This window comes from Diorhabda carinulata, chromosome 9, assembly GCF_026250575.1.
Source record: "Diorhabda carinulata isolate Delta chromosome 9, icDioCari1.1, whole genome shotgun sequence".
NCBI classification, from domain to species: Eukaryota; Metazoa; Arthropoda; class Insecta; order Coleoptera; family Chrysomelidae; genus Diorhabda; species Diorhabda carinulata.
This window is the reverse complement of record NC_079468.1, coordinates 23,672,534-23,691,514: the sequence shown is the minus strand read 5'-3', so window position 1 is coordinate 23,691,514 and position 18,981 is coordinate 23,672,534. Positions and strand designations below refer to the sequence as shown.

Here is an 18,981-nt window from a genome sequence, read left to right as displayed (position 1 = left end):
GGTCACATTGAAATTTGACATGCTGTCAGACGATTATTTATGCGCATGACATTTTATTTCTTTATCAAAATGGCATTAAACGTACAAGTAAAAGTACATCCCGTTGTATTATTTCAAATTGTCGACGCTTATGAAAGGAGAAATGCCGATTCTCATCGAGTTATCGGCACATTACTCGGTAAATAATTCAATTATGTATAAATAATTTTTAATAAAACGTCGCAATATGTTATACATAACCTACAATTTGATATAAAAAACTTTACAGGTACTTCCGATAAAGGAGTAATAGAAGTAACAAACTGTTTCTGTGTCCCTCATAAAGAATACGCTGATCAAGTAGAGGCCGAATTATCCTACGCTATGGACGTTTACGACTTGAATCGAAGAGTAAATTCCACTGAAACAATCGTCGGATGGTGGGCTACTGGTCACGAAGTTACAAATCATAGTGCTGTTATCCACGAATATTATTCCCGTGAGTGTAACAATCCTGTTCATATAACAATCGATACTAGCCTACAGAACGGTCGTATGGGATTAAAAGCTTACGTTTGTGTTCCCCTTGGAGTCCCAAATGGAAAACAAGGTTGTATGTTTACATCAATACCAATCGACGTGGTATGTTACGATCCCGAGGTTTTCGGACTACAACTTTGTCAAAAAACGATGTTGGCAGGATCTACAAGGCCGAGGAACGTTAATCCCATGCTGGATATTAATCAAGTATCAGAAGCTGGTAGTAAAATGAGCGTGATGTTGGATCAAGTACTCCAATACGTCGAGGATGTTTTAGCCAATAAGACAGTTCCTAACAACGCTGTTGGTAGATCTCTATTGGATCTGGTCAATTCTGTACCTCATATGAGCAATGAACAGTTTTCCGAAATGTTTAATAGTAACGTTAAGGATCTTTTAATGGTTATCACTTTATCTCAACTTATTAAGACCCAATTACAGCTGAATGAAAAATTAACTTTATTAACAAACATATAAATAAAGGTTTTTCATGATTTGTATTTTATTTGGAATTATTTTTACCTTTTATTACCTTCAATGGGGAACATTTGGGAAATGTGCTTGATCAATAAATGTTTAAATGAATTATTTGGGTGTTTTGATTATAATTTCTAATATTCGGTGCTTTGTGAAAGAAAAGTGGTTAAATCAATGCAATAAAACTTTGTAAAAAGTTGACATGAAGTGAAACTTTTTGAAAGATGCAACGGAGTGAAATAAAACTGCAAAATTTTGGTAAAATGAATAGTGCAGCAAAAAACTTAGCATGAAGTGAAAATTTTTGGAAAATGCAACAGAATGTAATAAAAATATGTGAAACCTTGATGTGAAGTAAAAATTTTTGAAAAAAAGGAATAGATTGGCAAAGAAAAATTAGGTGATGTGAAAATTTTTGGAAAAATGCAACAGAATGTAATAAAAATATGTGAAACTTTGATGTGAAGTGAAAATTTTTGGAAAAGTGCAACAGAAGGTGAAAAATTGAGATAAAATGAAAATTTTTGGAAAATTGCAACCGAATGTAATAAAATTTTGTAAAAAATCCATATGAAGTGAAAATTTTTGGAATAATGGAACAGAACGTAATAAAATATGTGAAACTTTGATGTGAAGTGAAAATTTTAGAAAAAGTGCAACAGAATGTAATAAAAATATGTGAAACTTTGATGTGAAGTGGAAATTTTTGAAAAAAAGGAATAGATTGGCAAAAAAAAATAGATAATGTAAACATTTTTGGAAAAATTCAACAGAATGTAATAAAATTTTGTAAAAAATCGATATGAAGTGAAAATTTTTGAAAAAATGCAAAGACCGGCAAAAAACTTTGCAATTTTTTTCTTCCAAATAAAAAATCTTACAGGGTGAGGTATAATAAACGACTTGAACATTTTTTTTCCTTTTAATGACAAAATTCCATACATTTTTTGAACGTAATACTACAGCTTATCGAAAATTCAAAAACATATACAGAAAAATATAATTTAGGCGGTCGTTTCAGCTTCGTTTTTAATATTATGCACCTCTTTGAGATGATTATTCAAAAATTCCGATCCGGCGAAAGCTTCCGAACAAATTTCGCATTTTTCCGTTTCGTGTAGCCTTTCGTGTATACTCAACGCGTAATTAGTAGCGAATCCCTTATCGCACACTTTACAAAAACATTCTTTGGCTTCCTCGATGCCGTGTTTCGATTTCAGATGCGATCTCAAAGACACCCTCTGCCTGAAACCCTCGAAGCAATATTCGCAAACGAACGGTTTCTCATTGGTGTGTTGTCTCTTGTGGGTTTTCAGGGCGTACGTCGACGAAAACCCCGTACCGCAATATTCGCACACGTGCGGCCTCAATTTTTCGTGCGTCATCCTGACGTGCGTCAATAAATTTCCGTTGGTGAAGAAAGCCTTGCCGCACGTTAGACATTTGAAGTTCCTCAGACCCATATGGGCTTTCTTTTTATGCAACAAAAACTTATATTTTATCCGGAACGCTTTGCCGCATTCTTCGCAGACGTACTGCTCGGCGGCGTGTTTGTGTTGATAGAATATGTGGCCGCGCAAACTTTCGATGTTCTTGCAAGTGACGCCGCACAAAGAACACACCGAAGGACCCGCCGTATGCAGCATCACATGTTTCCGTATGTTGTCCGATCTAATCAGCCGACCGCAGATGTGACATTTCGTTTTTTTGTGCTTCAAGTTGTGCAAATTGAAACTCGCTTTGTCTGAAAATCAAAATTAAATAATAAACGTCGCCGGTCCCATTTATAGTTACTGTAGAACCACCCCTAAGTCTACAATGTCATTTGCTAAACAGAAATCCATAAATAACTTTTTTTGTAATGTAAAATATAATTAAAGTTTCGAAGGTGACGGATTAGGGAGGTTCTACTGTACTTAGGCGATTCGGTCGAACTTTACTCTTTTAATATAAATCTTTTCAATTATTACAACGATGTAGCCTCTTATAAACTATATTCGTGAGAAAAAAAATCGACTCAGGTAAAACCAAAGGCCCCATTTAACGTTACCAAAGGCCATTGTCCTTTGAGAAGCTGATCAGACGCTTTAGCTTGAACTAACCCCAATCCACTGGGCACCACGTCTGTGGTAAGAAACAGGAGGCCAAGGTTCTTTAAGTGCCGTTTCCCAATTGATAAGAGACCGCGATTTTTTTGCTCACGATTTAATTATTGAGGTTTCCTTTAACCAAGAGCATAGCATCATAGTATAGCTAGTTTTAACATAAAAACTAACCTAGACAAAGTTTTTTTTTATTTAGACTCACTGTATATTTGTTATAGATGATAATTGAAAGAAAAGATTTATCAAAAAAAATAATTCAATAGGGTAAACTTTTAATAATTACCTGAAAAACTCAAACTACATGTTTCACATGTAAATCCTACAGTTTTTATCTGATCCTGTACTTCATCTATTATATCTTGCAAATTTTTATCGTCCAAATCTCCTTTTTGTTGTTCTTGGTTTGGTTTTTCATAATCTGATTCTTTTTCTGTTTTTACATTTTTTTGTAAATATTTCTCGTCGTTATTAAAAGTATCTTGAATATTTGATCCCGAACTTTCTCCAATCTCAACATATGTAGTAGTTTTAAGAGTTCTTACAACTTTAGATTTATTTTGAATAACTTTATTTTTGACGACATTTGTTGTTGTTTGTTTCGGTTGAGTGAGTTTATTCGAAGTAATTGATCCCAAAGTTTGTTCTAATAAATGTTTCTTTTTTTTTACAGCTTCTAAAAGAAGTTTATGTGCTTTGATGATACGCTTTTTTACCATCAAAGCCATTTGAACTTCTTTAGCACATTTTATACAGCTGTATTTTGGAAGTCCATCGTTTTCATGTACCTAATAGATTGGATTAAAAATATGTCGAAAAGTTTTTGTAATTTTATTTACCTTTATCGAAGTTAATACGTCCAACATTTTTGGAAAATCGCCTCCGAAGATACTTACTCTAGTAGGGGTTTTATTTAAACATAATCTACATTGATATAATTTCACTGGCGAACTCATTTTTTCATATTTTTGACTCAGTATTACAATAAAATTTATAGAATATAATTACTTCTCTATTTAAAAAAAAAATTTATTATATTGATAGTTTATTCGACTCGGTTAATCACTATCGAACTAACCTCAATCTTCAAAGAAAACTAACACGAAGCTATTTTAAAGAAAAAAATTGACAACTTCAATTTCTTGAAACCATAGAACACAAAAGATTATTATATAAACGAACGTACTAAGAGTAGTAATTACAGGGATTTTCGATATCTATGATACGGTATCAAGTAAATTAGTTGATCAGAACAATTATGCTGCTCATAAAACATGACCAAATATTGGGGATTAGTAGCTTGAGTTTCGTTAAAAATTAAAAACAAACAAATAATCAGTTGATAGAATAATATAGCTATGACCAGTTTAGTAAGTTCAGAATCAGAAGATCAGTGATCCCGAATAACAAGAAAGAATCATAAATCTATATCGAATATCTTTAAAGATTAGTGAATGTTATATAAATATTATATTATGACACTTGACATATGACATTTCTTCAATATTAATGGTGGAAAATGTAAATAAATATGATTGGAACATATTATTTCGTAATAGTAGGACATAATGATAAACCTTTATTTGAAATGGAATTTACAAACAGTAAGGACCCAAAGGTATTTATAGTCGCGATATTTTATGCAATCGAATACTAAATTTTTCTTTTAGAAAGAAGATCACAGACATTTGAACCAATTCATCGCACATTCCGCTTTGGATTTGATAGATGAACACAAATGGAAATCTCACGCTATGAATTTAAAATCTATAGATAAATTCAATCAGTGGTTCGTTTCGGCTTTCATAACGGCGAGTTTAATAAGATTCGTTATCGTACACGATAATCGAAATGACGACGGTATTAAAAATTTCTTTTCGGAAATATACGAAGCGTACATTAAACATTCCATGAATCCTTTTTACGAGGAAGACACCCCGATCAAGTCTCCAGCTTTTGAAAAAAAAGTGCAAATATACGGAAAGAAATACCTTTCAAGTTAATAAATAAATAAATCTATATCCATTATTAACGACTTTTATTTGTGGTATTACGATGAATTGAATGTGTTCTTTAATTTGTTGAAAAACCACCATAAAGTCGTCTAATAGGTGTAAATCAATTTTTTATAAGGTTCATTTGAATGTAATTTAAGACATTTACACTATTATCAACATTAATTATAATTTTTCTGAGGATTTCTGTTGGATTCACAAAAAAAAGAAAAGAGGTCAGAGGAAAAGACTAAATAACCAAAAAAAGGAAAGAAAAGCACAGGAAATTTGAATAAAGGTGGTCAAAAAAGATTTAAACTGATAGTCTGGAGAATCTTTGGGCTGCAGGGTCTAAAGAAGGTATATTTATGGAGAAAGATCCTACAGGGACTAAAGAACCAAAAAATGGAAGGAAGTCACAGAAAACTGAAACATCACTGGTCAAAATGGACTTTATTAATGGAGAAAGATCCTACAAGGACTAAAAAATCAAAAAGCTGAAACAAAAATGGCCAAAGGGGCTTTTCAATATCCTTTATTCCTACAGTGACGGAAGAAACAAAAATATAGAAGGACATCACAGAAAGCTGAAACATCAATGGTCAAAATGGACTTTATTAATGGAGAAAGATCCTGCAAGGACTAAATGATGAAAAAGCTGAAACAACAATGGTCAAAATGGGCTTTTCAATGTCCTTTAATATCAGTGAATCTGCATGTCAAAAATCGAAGCTCATGATAATGACAACACCACAAAAGAAAGAATCAATGAGAAGTATTTCTATAAAAGTGAATGAAGCAAAAGTAATGAGCTTAGAACAAGTTCAAAGTTATATATATCTCGGGGAGGTTATCAAGGACAAGGGAGGTAATCTAGAACCAAAGATGGCAAAGGGAAGTTAACAATTGAGAGCACTGAACTCTAGAGAAAAAATCTCTAGTAAGACTGAACTACATATGTACAAAACAATAATAAAACCAACATTGAAATGTGGATTCTTAAAAAAGCAGAGGAAGAGAAGTTGAGATATGTCTTCTTCTTTCTTTCATATTGCATTTAACGCCTATTCCTTCTTCAATATCTTTAGATTTATAGGGAAGGAGGATACTAGGGGGTAAAAAGGAGGAAGAATTATGGTTGACAATTTATATGGAGAAGTAGAACTAATCAAAAGAATAAAGTGGCTGACTTACACACCGAGAATGTCAGATTTTAGATCAACGGACATAGATACAAGAAGGAACGAGAAAAAAGGAAAAGACGGTACGCAGAGGTGATGGGGAGACCTGAGGACACTGGAAAAATAAAAGAAAAAACTAGAAATAAACAAATTTTTAATACTATAACTCTTGTCCTAATAAAGATAATTGTTTTAGGAATTGTTTGGCATTATAAAACGTCGTAGAACCGTAAGAAATCCTCTTCGTGTTACCCGCAGTTGTTTTTTTCTAAAATTAAAATAAAATTATCCCTGAGAGATAATATAATATAATATAAGATACCTTTGCGTAATCCATTAAATTTTGATACTCGATGTAGTTTCCTCCCCCTACAATGAAAACTATAGCTTCCTGAAACGATGATCTGTTTCTAGGAGTTTCTGATAATTTCGGTTGTTTCGGATCCATATAACGGTACTCATCCATTTCAGAACTATTCTTAAACTCCATCAAGTTATCGACTATTCTAGTCACAGGTAAATTCTGTAAAATCAAGTTACAAATTATTTTTTAAAAAAATTATGGTGTGTTTTCATACTCACATGCCTCGACAAGGCTAAATTTTTAACTTCGGCAACTAAACTTGATCCTTGGGACACCAATTTCGAAAACATATTCACAGTTTTTGTTCCAGCACTTTCGTAACGATTAACCACACTACTTGCCATTTTCATATAACTCCTAAAATATAAGGTACACTTGAAAATATTGATATTTCAAATAAAAACATTTTAAATTTTTCTTTTAGGATAGTAAATGCAAAACAAGATCATAGCTTCGGAGCTGTTCCAAGATTACCGTACGAAACTAACATTTAGGTTCCTAATCATCCGGAAATCAATATACTTTGACAAATAAGAAGCGTAAAAGATTTTTACTGACCCACAACCTTTCTGTAGAAAGAAAATTACTTTAATGGTCACTTCCAGCATTGAATTATACAAAAAAGTTGAAAATATGGTACATTTCCACCTCTAGAAAGACCTAATTAGAATAATTACGCATAGAAACAACGAATTGTGGTAAATAAGAACCTCCAGATCACCTTATTACAGAATCACATCAATAACCAATTCAGAAAATGTCTTAAAACCATTCTTACCACTATGGTTCATTAGAACTACTGCTACATAAATCATCCTACGACGAGGGTTTTGCTTAATAGGAGAGTTACAAATAGATCATGAAGATCGACACATGGTTCATTAGAACTACTGAGATATAAATGGTCCTAAAAGAACCTCCAAAACAACTAATTACAAAATGGCAACGAAAACCAATGCAGAAAATGTCTTGAAACCATCCTTGACACTATGGTTCATTAGAACTACTGAGATATAGAAAATACTATGAGGAGGGTTTTGCTTAATAGGAGAGTTACAAATAGATCATGAAGATCGACACATGGTTCATTAGAACTACTGAGATATAAATGGTCCTAAAAGAACCATTTTGGTTATGAAAATAGTGTAAAAAAAATCAATTATACAATATAAAGAATGTTATAAGACCGCAAGTTGCTATTTTTTCAATATAAAGAAAATATCACAGCCCGGGCGCTTGTTAAGACTCCCTCAAACACCTGAGGGTTCACCTGGAGCAATTCGGATATAAAAAAAATGGAAAAAATAAATTATTACAATGAAAAGGCTCTTGTAAGACCTCAAAATTCTTTTTTATTGATAAGAGAAAGATCCCACAGCATAAACCTTCATTGAGCATCCTGAGGACACCTAGGGATTGACCTGGACCATTTTGGGATCCTGAGGCCCAATTTTTTTAGAATAATTACATGAAATAGAAACTTAAATGTACAAAAAAGCCATTAGAGCATAAATTTTATAGCAAAACCTGGAATAATCACCTCAAATATGGGCTTAAAAAGAAAATGCGGGAAGCAATGAGACTTAACACGAAAGTAGAACCTATCTACATGATAATTGGAGGAAAACTGGTTAAAACATGAGGAAAATAAGATTTGTGAAGGAGAAATGCACAGAAAGTAGCTAAGACATAAATTAAATAAAACTTAGATCAATAACAAAGGACAAAATTTCCGTGGGTCTCCAATTGACTTTATAATCACGAAAAAATTGTAAAAACTACAGGGTGGATTATTATTAATTAGAAATACTTACTTCCACCTTTTTATATATAAAAGCGGCGATAAATCACACCCAGATTCGGTTAGAGCAGTTTCATATTTCCTCATATCTTGATCGGTGATGTTTTGCGTACAAATAAAATAAATCATGAATAATCTCAATTTATCTTCAGGTTGTCCCATCTCCGGATCCGTTATCACGTCCATAAGCTGTTTTTCCAAACCCTGAGCTTTACCCATAATTTTTTCTTCCAATTCGTAAAAAGTATCCAATTTTCTAGACTTGATACAATTTAGAATAGCTACGAATATAGAAAAAATTGAAAAAAAAAGCCGGCGAATTTGAAAAAAAATACTCACCCGTCGCAACGGACGTGTGCATGTCAATGAGACGCTTCTTTTCTAATAGCTGCGGCAATGAATTTACAGCCGACGTTATTTTTGCAGTATTATCCGATACCATGGTTATCGCGAAATCACTTTCCCCTTCGATTCCCATAGAGCTTTTCAATTTCTTAACTTCTTCTTCCGACGATTTATACTGCTCCAATTCTTCTTGGATCGCTTCGGCTACTGTAAGAAACGAACTACCCTTATGCGTACACCAAAATTTGTCTTTTGAATCCAATTCGCAAGATCTACTTTTCGCCCTAACACCTGTATAACGAAAAATAATAGAAAAATTTATTTAAAGTTATTTAATTTTCAATTTATTACCTCCGCTAGGAGTAGATTCTTCAATTATAACTCGATTTAACGATAATTCTAATAAATCGTGTGCTAGAGCTTGATAAGTCCAAGTATGGTGTAGAGGTGTTGCAACATCTACGTTTCTATCCAAAATTATCAATAGAGGTCTTTGGAAATTGAAATTGCCAGATTGAGCATCCGAGATGAACAAATTATTTCTAGTATCAAACAGATTTTCGGTCAATTTGGTTTTTAATTTATCAGCAACCATTTCGGCTGCATTACCTTTAGGACATCTAATTATGGGTACTGTACCTAAATATAATTAACGAAAATACTAGATTTTTGTATTACTATCATCAAATTTGGAAAAAATCCTCACCTAACGTGACAAATACGGAAAATAGTGACTCAACAATGTTATTCATTATAAAATCAACTTCAGAATCTTTTATATCGCCCCTATTTATATCTAAAAATTATCACTTGTAATAATTATTATTTTTATTAACAATAACTTACTATAATAAGAAATAACATCGCTATTTTGGTGTTTCAATACAAACAAATCGTCTTCTAACGAAATAAAATTAACATATTGGTCGTAGACCTAAAATTAAAATATACCCTATTCGTTTATTACCCTAATTTAATTAAAAAAAAAATATTAACTAACCTTATGTATATTAGCGACACTATTAGCAGTTATCGCAGAAGAAGCTAAATCCTCCAATCTTTCTCTCGAAATGGGAGATATAAAATTGAGATGATAAATGTCGTAGGTTCCTTTTTGAAAATCCTGACTAATTCTATCCAAATTTTCTTGTGTTGGGGTACAAAAATAAATCGCAGGAACGTCGGGAATGGGATCTCGATCTGAATGTAATTGTCTAAAATAATTAATAAAATAAAATTAATATAATTACGAAAAACAACAAGGAAACTTACACGAAAAGCGTTACACCTTCTTCTCGTAATTCTTTTACTGAAATTAACGGTGACATTATATCTTGTCCTACTCTATCGTAAATTAATATCTTCCAAACTGGATCAGACGCTGTTAACTTTGTCTGGGGTTGATTTAAATTCAACATTTGTTTTATTGCACCTAATAATGATAATATTAAATTATTTACTTCGTTTTGATTTTTATAAGTACTTACTTAGTTGTTTTAGTCTTAAAGACGTCATATTATCAGATTTATTATATGTTTAATTTTAAAAAAAATTATATATTTTCAAAACTATACTTTGACATCAATTAAAACAACATACGTGTACTGATGGATTTAAATACTGTCATAATAATATTGACATTTATTAAACAATTTTTCATGCACGCACTATACTGATACGAAAATTGCTAAAATATCATAATTGTTATTAGAATTAGTGAATATTTGAGTATATTAATTATTTTACTTTTTAATATTCAATTTTTCATTTAATTTATCGTTATTTTAAAAAAAGTACTGATATCAATTGAACGCGCTTCTTGTCACTAATGTCATAATTGTCGTTGTACGTCATAATGTCATGTGGCAATAGACGTGTACATAGTAAAAGTATTAAAAGTAATAATTAAACAGATTGGTTATTTTCAAGTAATTATGCCTGACATATACTAAAATTTATTACACGAGTAATACTTAAAATTCGGTTTATTTTTTTATATATTTAGAATATGATAATTCGTTTAAAAATTATTTTGTAATGGTAATTTAATAATGCAATGCTCCCTAGACGTCGACGAACTGGCTCAGAAAATGAGCCTCAAATTTTAATAGGAAACGATAATTATTGGTCTAATAGTAAGCCTAAAACAATAAATCAAATAAACTCTGTGTATCCGAACAATGTTACTACTGAATATTATTTAGACGAGGATTATATTGAAGATTATACAGAACCAGAATTAGTCATGACCGCGAAAGATAGAACTACTGAATTTGTGAACACTATACAGACTTTACAAGGAAGAAATATCGCTAGGGCGGTGGCTGCGAGGGATCCCAAAAAATCGTGGGCTATACAAAGTCATTCCGAATTTATGTTAATCGCTAAAAATGTTGGTAAAAATATCGCTAGCACCTATACGAAACTTGAAAAGTTAACTTTACGTAAGTAATTATTTTTTTCTTCTTTATTTAATTATATGTTAGTACATTAAAATTTGTGAATAAATCTCGTTGTTATAAAAAAAAGTGATGTACAATTCTAGTGGCGAAAAGAAAATCGTTATTTGACGATAGAACGGCCGAGATCCAAGAACTTACTTACATAATAAAAAGTGATCTCAGTAATTTAAACCAGCAAATAGCCCAATTGCAAGATGTATCTAAGAAACAGAGGCAAGGATCTGGTGGTAAACATCTACAATCCCATTCTAGTAGTGTCGTACTAGCGTTACAATCGAAACTAGCTAGTATGTCGACAGATTTTAAACAAGTCTTGGAAATTAGAACTGAAAATTTGAGACATCAAAAGAACCGAAGGGACCAGTTTTCTCAGGGAGGTTTACCGCCACCTAACATAGCCCAACCTGCACAGGGTAAGTATTTTTGTTTAAATGAGGGTTATCAGATAATGTGAAATTTTTAAGGGAGTTTGTTGTTACAAGACGAAGATCGAGTTACTATCGATTTAGAAAATACAGCTTTACTCCCTAGAGGACAGACGCAAATGCAAGCGGCTCTTATGTACGATCAAACGGATAATTATCTACAAAGTCGAGCAGAAACAATGCAAAATATTGAATCGACAATAGTGGAATTAGGAGGTAAGACAAAAAAATTATTTATTCATAATTATTTTTGATATTCAATTTTTTATTGTTTCTGGTATTTCGGAAACGACAAATCGTTGTTGGGAAAATGATTGATTTGAGATTTTCTATAGGGATATTTCAACAATTGGCACATATGGTGAAAGAACAAGACGAAATGGTGGAAAGAATAGATACCAATATAGAACACGCAGAAATGAATATAGAAGCAGCTCATGGACAGATAGTTAAATATTTCAAAAGCATTTCATCCAACAGGTGGTTGATGATCAAAATATTTGGAGTTTTGATTCTATTCTTTATCGTATTTGTTGTATTTTTGGCATAAATTGTTTTATTGTAAGTTTTGTATAAAGTATATTATCAATTATATATTTTAAACAATCTTTTTTTAACGTTTACACCACAACTAAACCATTTTAACTTTCCCCATTAAATATCTTGTCTCAAAATAATAGATAACCTTCCTATTAGCCTGAATTGGCATCAAGTGCACTTTTTTGATCGGTTATTTGAATAATGAATTGTTTACAAAGGATATTGAGAGGGATAATAATCGTACAAACCTCGTATTTATATTAGAAACCACTTTGTTCTAAATTCAAAATGAAAAAAATATAAATCATATATTAAAATAAAAAATCTGATCAATTTGAGCCTTTTGACGAATATGATACCTGACCAGGGGAAGACTTTGGTTCCTCTGCCCGGGGCCCCACTGCGGATGCAGTTTTATTGCATTTGGAGGCAACTAGTGATTCAATAGGGGCTCTTGGTCTCTTAACAGACATCCAGGGTGGAAATACTAGATGGAGGAGGGTTGGAAGTCGAAACAACTTTAGGATCTGAGGGTGCCCTTTGAAATCGATATTCCAATAATTAAAATTCTTGTTTTTGAAAAAGGAAATCGAAAATATTTATTTATTGGTCTTAGTCCTAGTAAATGTTGTGTCACTTTCTTTTCGCTGAGGAGAATAGGAGGAGTAGCGGTCCCACTAGAAAGAGGTTAGGAGGAAATCAAACAATATGTTCAAGTATTGATTATTTTTTATTTTTAATCAAAATTATACTAATCCAATAAAATTATACTGAAAATGTATCAAGAAAAAAATAAACGAAATTCAAATACCAACACAGTTTGTTTTTGATTTCTATATAGTAACTTTTACTTCCGGAACGTAAAATGACAAAAACTGCAGTCAGTCGACGTTGCATTCATTTTCTATTATAATCAAGAGAATAATTGATCTAACTAAAAAATTACAGAAAATCACATTTCAAACATTGGCAACAGTGTACCAATGTTCGCATAAACTAGAAGTTAAATATTCACATCCCAATATAGGAATGTAACTGAAAGTATTACACGTGTATCAAAAAAATCACATTCTAAACGTTGGCATAAAAAGTGTAAGTCAAATCATTAATCAGATAAAAGGGGAAATCATATTTAAACATTGGTAACACTGTGGCATCAAAAGTGTCAGAATTTCTCGTGTTTGCGTTGGTAAAGAGATGGGGGAAAACGTTATTAAATAACGTAAAAACGTGACGTCGAAAAGTAAATTATAATGCAGTCAAATTTTGAAGTTATCTACAAACCTAGCAACGTGGCATTATTTTCGCAATTGTACGTTTACCAACGAAATAACATTATAACCGTCGGTATATAAAGTGTAAGTGAAATCATTAGTCAGATAAAAGGGAAAATCACATTTAAACATTGGTAACATTGGGGCTTTAAGAGTGTCAGTTACTTGTGTTCGCGCTACTAAAGAGATGGATGAAAACGTTATTAAATAACATGAAAAATGTAACGTCGACAAAAATTATACTGCAGTCAAATTTTGCTTATACCAATAAATTAAATAAATCTGATACATGCGCATCTTGAAATCAACAAATTATTTTACCAAAAAATGTCACACTTCTCACTATTCAAAAAAAAAGTTTCTAATTTCGTTTCTTTCGTTATTTTAGCAAAATTGAATTCCGAAAAAAAAAAAAATTTCATTCATTTTGAATGATATAATTTACAAAAAAAAAATGCGACAATCGACCAAATCGAACAAAAAACGTTATTATTATAATCTTATATTTATTTTTAATTAGTTTACATTAATATTCGAAATAGCAAAATAACATTTTCCTGAAAAACACAAGACGCGATTTTTTTTCAAATCAACGTAAACGAAAAACGTCCATACTTTGACTTATCGAGTTGAAAGAAGAAGAAAAAAAAATGATAACATAATATCATATCATACTTTTTGGTAATCACCATTACGCGTGCCTATTGGCCGCCGGTCTGGCGTTCCTATTCTGATTCTGCTGTCGCGGTCTATTGTAACCGTTATTTTGGTAAAATGACTGGTTATTGGTAGGCCTAGGCGGTCCTCTGTTAGGCGGTGGCGCGCCTCCATCTTTACCCAGTTGAAGAGGTTCTTCGGTTGTTCTCAACGTATCGTCAATACCGTTGTTGCTCATTTGAATTTGTGGAGGAACTTGATGATTGGTCGGAGTCAAATTGTTGGGTAAAGTCGCAAAATGAGGCGGTACGGCGACCGGATGCGGTGGGTGATTATTGAAATTCTGATTCGTGAACGTCTGGCTGGGTATTTGCTCAGGGGGATCTATCTCGGATTCCTACAAAAACAAAAATATTATCTTAAAAAAAAAATAACAAGAAATTTCGTACCTGTAAGAAGTAGAAACTACCGGTTCCTAACATTTCGCTGATAGGTCTTGGTGGAGGCTGTAGTTGCGGTTGTTGAGGTAATTGTTGGTAAAACATAGTCGGTTCGGCGGTTAATGCTTGCTCTATCGGGGGAGGTTGTTCAACCGGTATCTGCTGATGAACGGTTGATCTATTTTCTATCGTCAAACTTTCTATTAATGGTACTGCAATGGGTGTAACGTTAGCGATTGGGATATCTTGAGGTTGAGGTGGTGGTACAATCTCCACAGTTTCGTTGGTACTTTCTACAGGTTCGGGTTCAGTAACCACCTCGGTTTCTACATATTCCTCATATACCTAAAACAATAATTCATTATATGAAAGGTATATAAATTATATTGATAATATTTACCTGTGCTTGATCAAAATAGCCGCTTTCGTGTATTTTCCCCAAGGTTTCTTTAATTTGACTATAAGTACCACCAAATACTTCTTTAGGTTTACCATCTACTGCCGCCAAAAGATGTTCAGCAGCAGCTTGTACTTCGTTCATAAAAGCAGTAGGATTTCCAGCTTCATGTTTAGGCGTCACGGCTGGATAAAGATCATCCAACAACCTAAATAATTACCATTTTTTTTAATTTCTAATCTACTACAAATATTTGAATTAATAATAGAGCTTACTTTAAATCTGTTTCTGTTAATTGAGCAGCGCCGTTTCTGCCGTTCAAGAAATCGTCTCTAACTGTTTCGTTGCCCATTTGGTTGAGAGCATCTTGGACCAACAAAATTTCCCGCAACCTCGCTAATTCTGCTTGGTATTTGGCGGCGGCTTCTTTTTTAGCAACTTTTTTTGCTTCTTTTTCCGATGCCACCGCTATACCTAGGAACTGTTTACACAAATCTCTCGCAAAGTCTAATGTGCTTATCACCTCGTTGAATTTTGCAACTGCAGTCTTTTGATCGGCGTTCAGTTCTTTTCCGGCATTTTGTAAATCTTTATATGATTCTAATTTTGACTAAAACAAAATAAAATTCCAAATTTCAATTTAATGAATGACACAAAAATATCTGGTTGTCTGGTTCTAACCTTACACCGACTGAATAATTTTGAAACACTGAATTAAATGAAAAAACAGCCGATGGGATGAATAATGATGGCATTATCTTCATATCTTCTACATTCAAAAAGGTAAAATAACATCATTGCTATGGAAAACTGGAAAAAATGCTTTTCCGTCAGGACACCACACCTTTTTGCACTTCGATAATCGCCATGACTAAAATTTAACTTCGAATTGCGCAAACACCCGCCGTATTTACCAGATCTACAACCAGCGATTTTTTTCCTTTTCTTCACCTTAACTTTCCACTTGGTGGAGAGAGATTTTAATCAAACGAGGACGTTAACGCATATCTAAGCCCCTATTTTTATGATACAAGACTCAAAAATTGAAAAAAAAAATGTCTTGTTTCTGTGTTAGATCTAAAAAACTTGTCGGACAATCCTCGTATAACATAAGTACCAATGCTTTAATTTTAATCTTACAATAATTATCAATTGAAATTTGAAATTGCACAGGGTACTTAGGTAATCGTTTTTCTTATCATAATTCGATATGAAATAAAAAATAGTCATACTCAAGCTATCATTTGATGATTGCTGATGATTCAGTAGCAATTGTAATTAATAATCAAACCCCGTGACTGATATTTAATTATATATATATATATATATATATATATATATATATATATATATATATATATATATATATATATATATGCAAGTTAATAACAATCAAAGAAATAGCCCAGCAGCACTTGAATATAAAATTAAAAAAGTTCATTCAAGTCTTCTCTAAACAGTAAAAACCTTAAATGCTCCACAAAATACAACATATCTGAATAATATGTGTCCGTTGTTTGTCAAATAGTATATTAGTGATAAAATAAACACTAAAACTAGAAAATTTAGCATAAAAATTAGAAGAAAAGGCTCTGGAAAGTTGTAGAAACTGTAAACATGAAATAGCTGTGCAAATACCAAAATTTAGTCAAAATTGAATGAAGATATTCAAAAAACTAACTAAAATTGGTTATTCTAAATTTATATTAATGTAATTAATATCAAATTGATTTAATACGAAAATTATAATTAAACGAATTAATTCGAGATTCGATTTCTTACAAATAAAAATGTCGCTGAATCGGAAGATAATTAATAAATTTATAGATATACTACTAAAAAATTCAAAGTCGAATAAACTTTAATGAATATAGTTGTTACAAATAAAAGGTATTCGATTAATTTATTAAATTGATATTTATAATTCGCATAAACAAAAAACATTAATTGAACCTTGACAGTCTGATAATCATACTTAATGGAATGTTACAATATTTAATTAGAACTGAATGTACACTTCTTATATTGGTAAACAACAATGTGAAATTAAATTTTCACCAATCCCCACGTCATTCGAGAAACCACCATATCGACATAAAATACCTGGATTCGTTATTGAAATGAGGACAATGTAACAGATAAAAACTATGCGGTAAAAACATGTTTCGTTAAATATATCACGTTAGACTTACCTTCCTCTTCTCCAAATTCCTAATTTTGTGTTCAATAATTGTTATAGCTTGTCTAAGAGGGGTTAAATTTTGCGAAGAATCTGCTAATGCATTTTCCGGGTTAATTTGCTTGTCAATCTTGACACTAGCCGCTGAGGGCATTTTAACACTAATATTGGGAAAATCCAAGTAACAGAAATATCTCTCAACTATTAGAGAGATGAACAATTAAATTTCGCTGTTATTTTTGATACAAAGAACTCGGTGTGTTAGAAAACTGTTGACAGCACAATGAAGACCTCCATTGAAAAGCCGACAACTTATAAAACCGGAAACAGCCATTCCTTTCGCCTGATTGGGTACAGAACGGAAACAATAATGACGAAAAATTGCGGTCTTTTTGAATTCTTATTAATTTTACCATACTATTCAATTTATGGATTGAATCAATGATTATACATTAACAATAGGAAAAAAGTTGTTTTTTATATATATAATCGAATAAACCATCTTTCTTTCTTTCTAAATTATATCTATTTCAAAAAGATATAGCAAACCTCACAATAATAAAAAATATCAAGTTAAGAATACATTATATTTCTATTGTTTGAAATAATTAATTCTCCTTTTATGAATTTTTCAACTAATTGACTAATTTTCTATTGTAAATTGATATTAAATTATTTTTTTAATTTAAAAACATTTGCGCCATCTATATTGTACCTAATAAACTTCTTTCATAATTCAACAGTCAACTATATTTATGACGGGTCTAGTAAACATCATCATATTTAATACAAGTCTCGTTCAATAGATGGCAGCTCGGTAAACATGATATTGAACAAAATTAATTTAGTTGATGAATCTCCTGTTCGACGATATCGCTTTCAAATTTACTAAAACTATATGTATACTTTTCAATGATGTTGTCATTAAATTCATATGCACTGTAAATCAAAATTAATAATAATAATAAAAAAAGCGGAAACTGACGCCATGTCCCTATCATGTGATTCAATGATGGAATGTTCATTTATACCGATTTAATTTTCATTTCATAACTTATATTTGTTCGTATTCAAAGTTTAAAATTGATATTTTGCCCGAAATTTTTCTTTTCAATAAAAATAAATAAGGATACATTTTAAAACTTCATATACAAATAAACTAAGATTAAAAGTAATTTTGTTGTTTAAATTATTCTTTCCGATCTGCTGTTTTAGAAATTGCACCATTTACAAATAAGCTGTCGTGTTTTTTTTCTGGTAAACTTTTTCATTTATTATTTAAAAAAAATAAATAAAAATTTATTATACAATTATGTTATAACAATATCTTTTTTCCTCTTCCGTAGTATTAAGTTTTGGTTAAAGAACGTAACCACTAATAATACATCTGTTTACATTTGATCAGTTTCTCCAGACACACGTACTTTTATTGTTATTTATTTATTACGAAAGAAAATTGAATCGAAATCATAATTATTTAAACATGAATCTTTTTTAAGAAATACATTTGAAAAGCCACTTTGAAAATTCAGTTAAAACATAACCTAAAAACAACGTACTTGCAATCTACGTCAAAATGACGGCCGTGGGGTTTCCACTGACAACCGCTTCAAAAATAACTGTAGAGTTGGGATTCTTCAATAGAAAAGAACAACATTAAAGACGACATTGCATAGACCAAAAAAAAACAACTAAGCCACGTTTTCGAGAGTAAATTTCGAACTTCTTTGAGTAGCAACTTTTTAAGAAGTTATTTCGCAAAAAAATTACAAACTTTATTTACCCCCCGGCGGCCATTTTCCAGCTGATTTTGACAACTACAAT

The 18,981-nt window shown here is 31.6% G+C and overlaps 6 protein-coding genes across 6 annotated transcripts; 3 read left to right on the top strand and 3 right to left on the bottom strand.

Annotated features, from left to right (window-relative positions):
• Positions 1-26: 26 nt before the first annotated feature.
• On the top strand, positions 27-1,019 carry LOC130898010 (eukaryotic translation initiation factor 3 subunit F-1). The gene is made up of 2 exons (XM_057807030.1): positions 27-178; positions 269-1,019. Exons 1-2 carry the CDS (start codon positions 40-42, stop codon positions 994-996), a joined length of 867 nt encoding a protein of 288 aa, XP_057663013.1. The 5' UTR covers positions 27-39; the 3' UTR covers positions 997-1,019.
• An 883-nt stretch (positions 1,020-1,902) lies between these two features.
• Positions 1,903-4,202, bottom strand: LOC130898009 (zinc finger protein 470-like). The gene is made up of 3 exons (XM_057807028.1): positions 3,938-4,202; positions 3,385-3,886; positions 1,903-2,740 (listed from the first exon to the last, which is right to left on the bottom strand). Exons 1-3 carry the CDS (start codon positions 4,052-4,054, stop codon positions 2,001-2,003), a joined length of 1,359 nt encoding a protein of 452 aa, XP_057663011.1. The 5' UTR covers positions 4,055-4,202; the 3' UTR covers positions 1,903-2,000.
• Positions 4,203-4,588: 386 nt separating this feature from the next.
• On the top strand, positions 4,589-5,126 carry LOC130897902 (probable trafficking protein particle complex subunit 2). Its single transcript, XM_057806852.1, has 2 exons — positions 4,589-4,716; positions 4,769-5,126. Exons 1-2 carry the CDS (start codon positions 4,630-4,632, stop codon positions 5,099-5,101), a joined length of 420 nt encoding a protein of 139 aa, XP_057662835.1. The 5' UTR covers positions 4,589-4,629; the 3' UTR covers positions 5,102-5,126.
• Positions 5,127-6,410: 1,284 nt separating this feature from the next.
• LOC130897901 (protein sly1 homolog) lies at positions 6,411-10,413 on the bottom strand. Its single transcript, XM_057806851.1, has 11 exons — positions 10,271-10,413; positions 10,056-10,215; positions 9,784-9,997; positions 9,630-9,717; positions 9,490-9,579; positions 9,135-9,422; positions 8,778-9,074; positions 8,452-8,719; positions 6,856-6,994; positions 6,596-6,796; positions 6,411-6,541 (listed from the first exon to the last, which is right to left on the bottom strand). Exons 1-11 carry the CDS (start codon positions 10,296-10,298, stop codon positions 6,434-6,436), a joined length of 1,881 nt encoding a protein of 626 aa, XP_057662834.1. The 5' UTR covers positions 10,299-10,413; the 3' UTR covers positions 6,411-6,433.
• Positions 10,414-10,625: 212 nt separating this feature from the next.
• On the top strand, positions 10,626-12,278 carry LOC130898336 (syntaxin-5). The gene is made up of 4 exons (XM_057807574.1): positions 10,626-11,227; positions 11,329-11,658; positions 11,710-11,886; positions 12,006-12,278. Exons 1-4 carry the CDS (start codon positions 10,840-10,842, stop codon positions 12,218-12,220), a joined length of 1,110 nt encoding a protein of 369 aa, XP_057663557.1. The 5' UTR covers positions 10,626-10,839; the 3' UTR covers positions 12,221-12,278.
• A 643-nt stretch (positions 12,279-12,921) lies between these two features.
• On the bottom strand, positions 12,922-17,506 carry LOC130898335 (caprin homolog). The gene is made up of 5 exons (XM_057807573.1): positions 17,171-17,506; positions 15,254-15,588; positions 14,982-15,186; positions 14,591-14,926; positions 12,922-14,538 (listed from the first exon to the last, which is right to left on the bottom strand). The coding sequence occupies exons 1-5, from the start codon at positions 17,309-17,311 to the stop codon at positions 14,176-14,178; spliced, it is 1,380 nt and encodes a 459-aa protein (XP_057663556.1). The 5' UTR covers positions 17,312-17,506; the 3' UTR covers positions 12,922-14,175.
• Between the last annotated feature and the right edge of the window lie 1,475 nt (positions 17,507-18,981).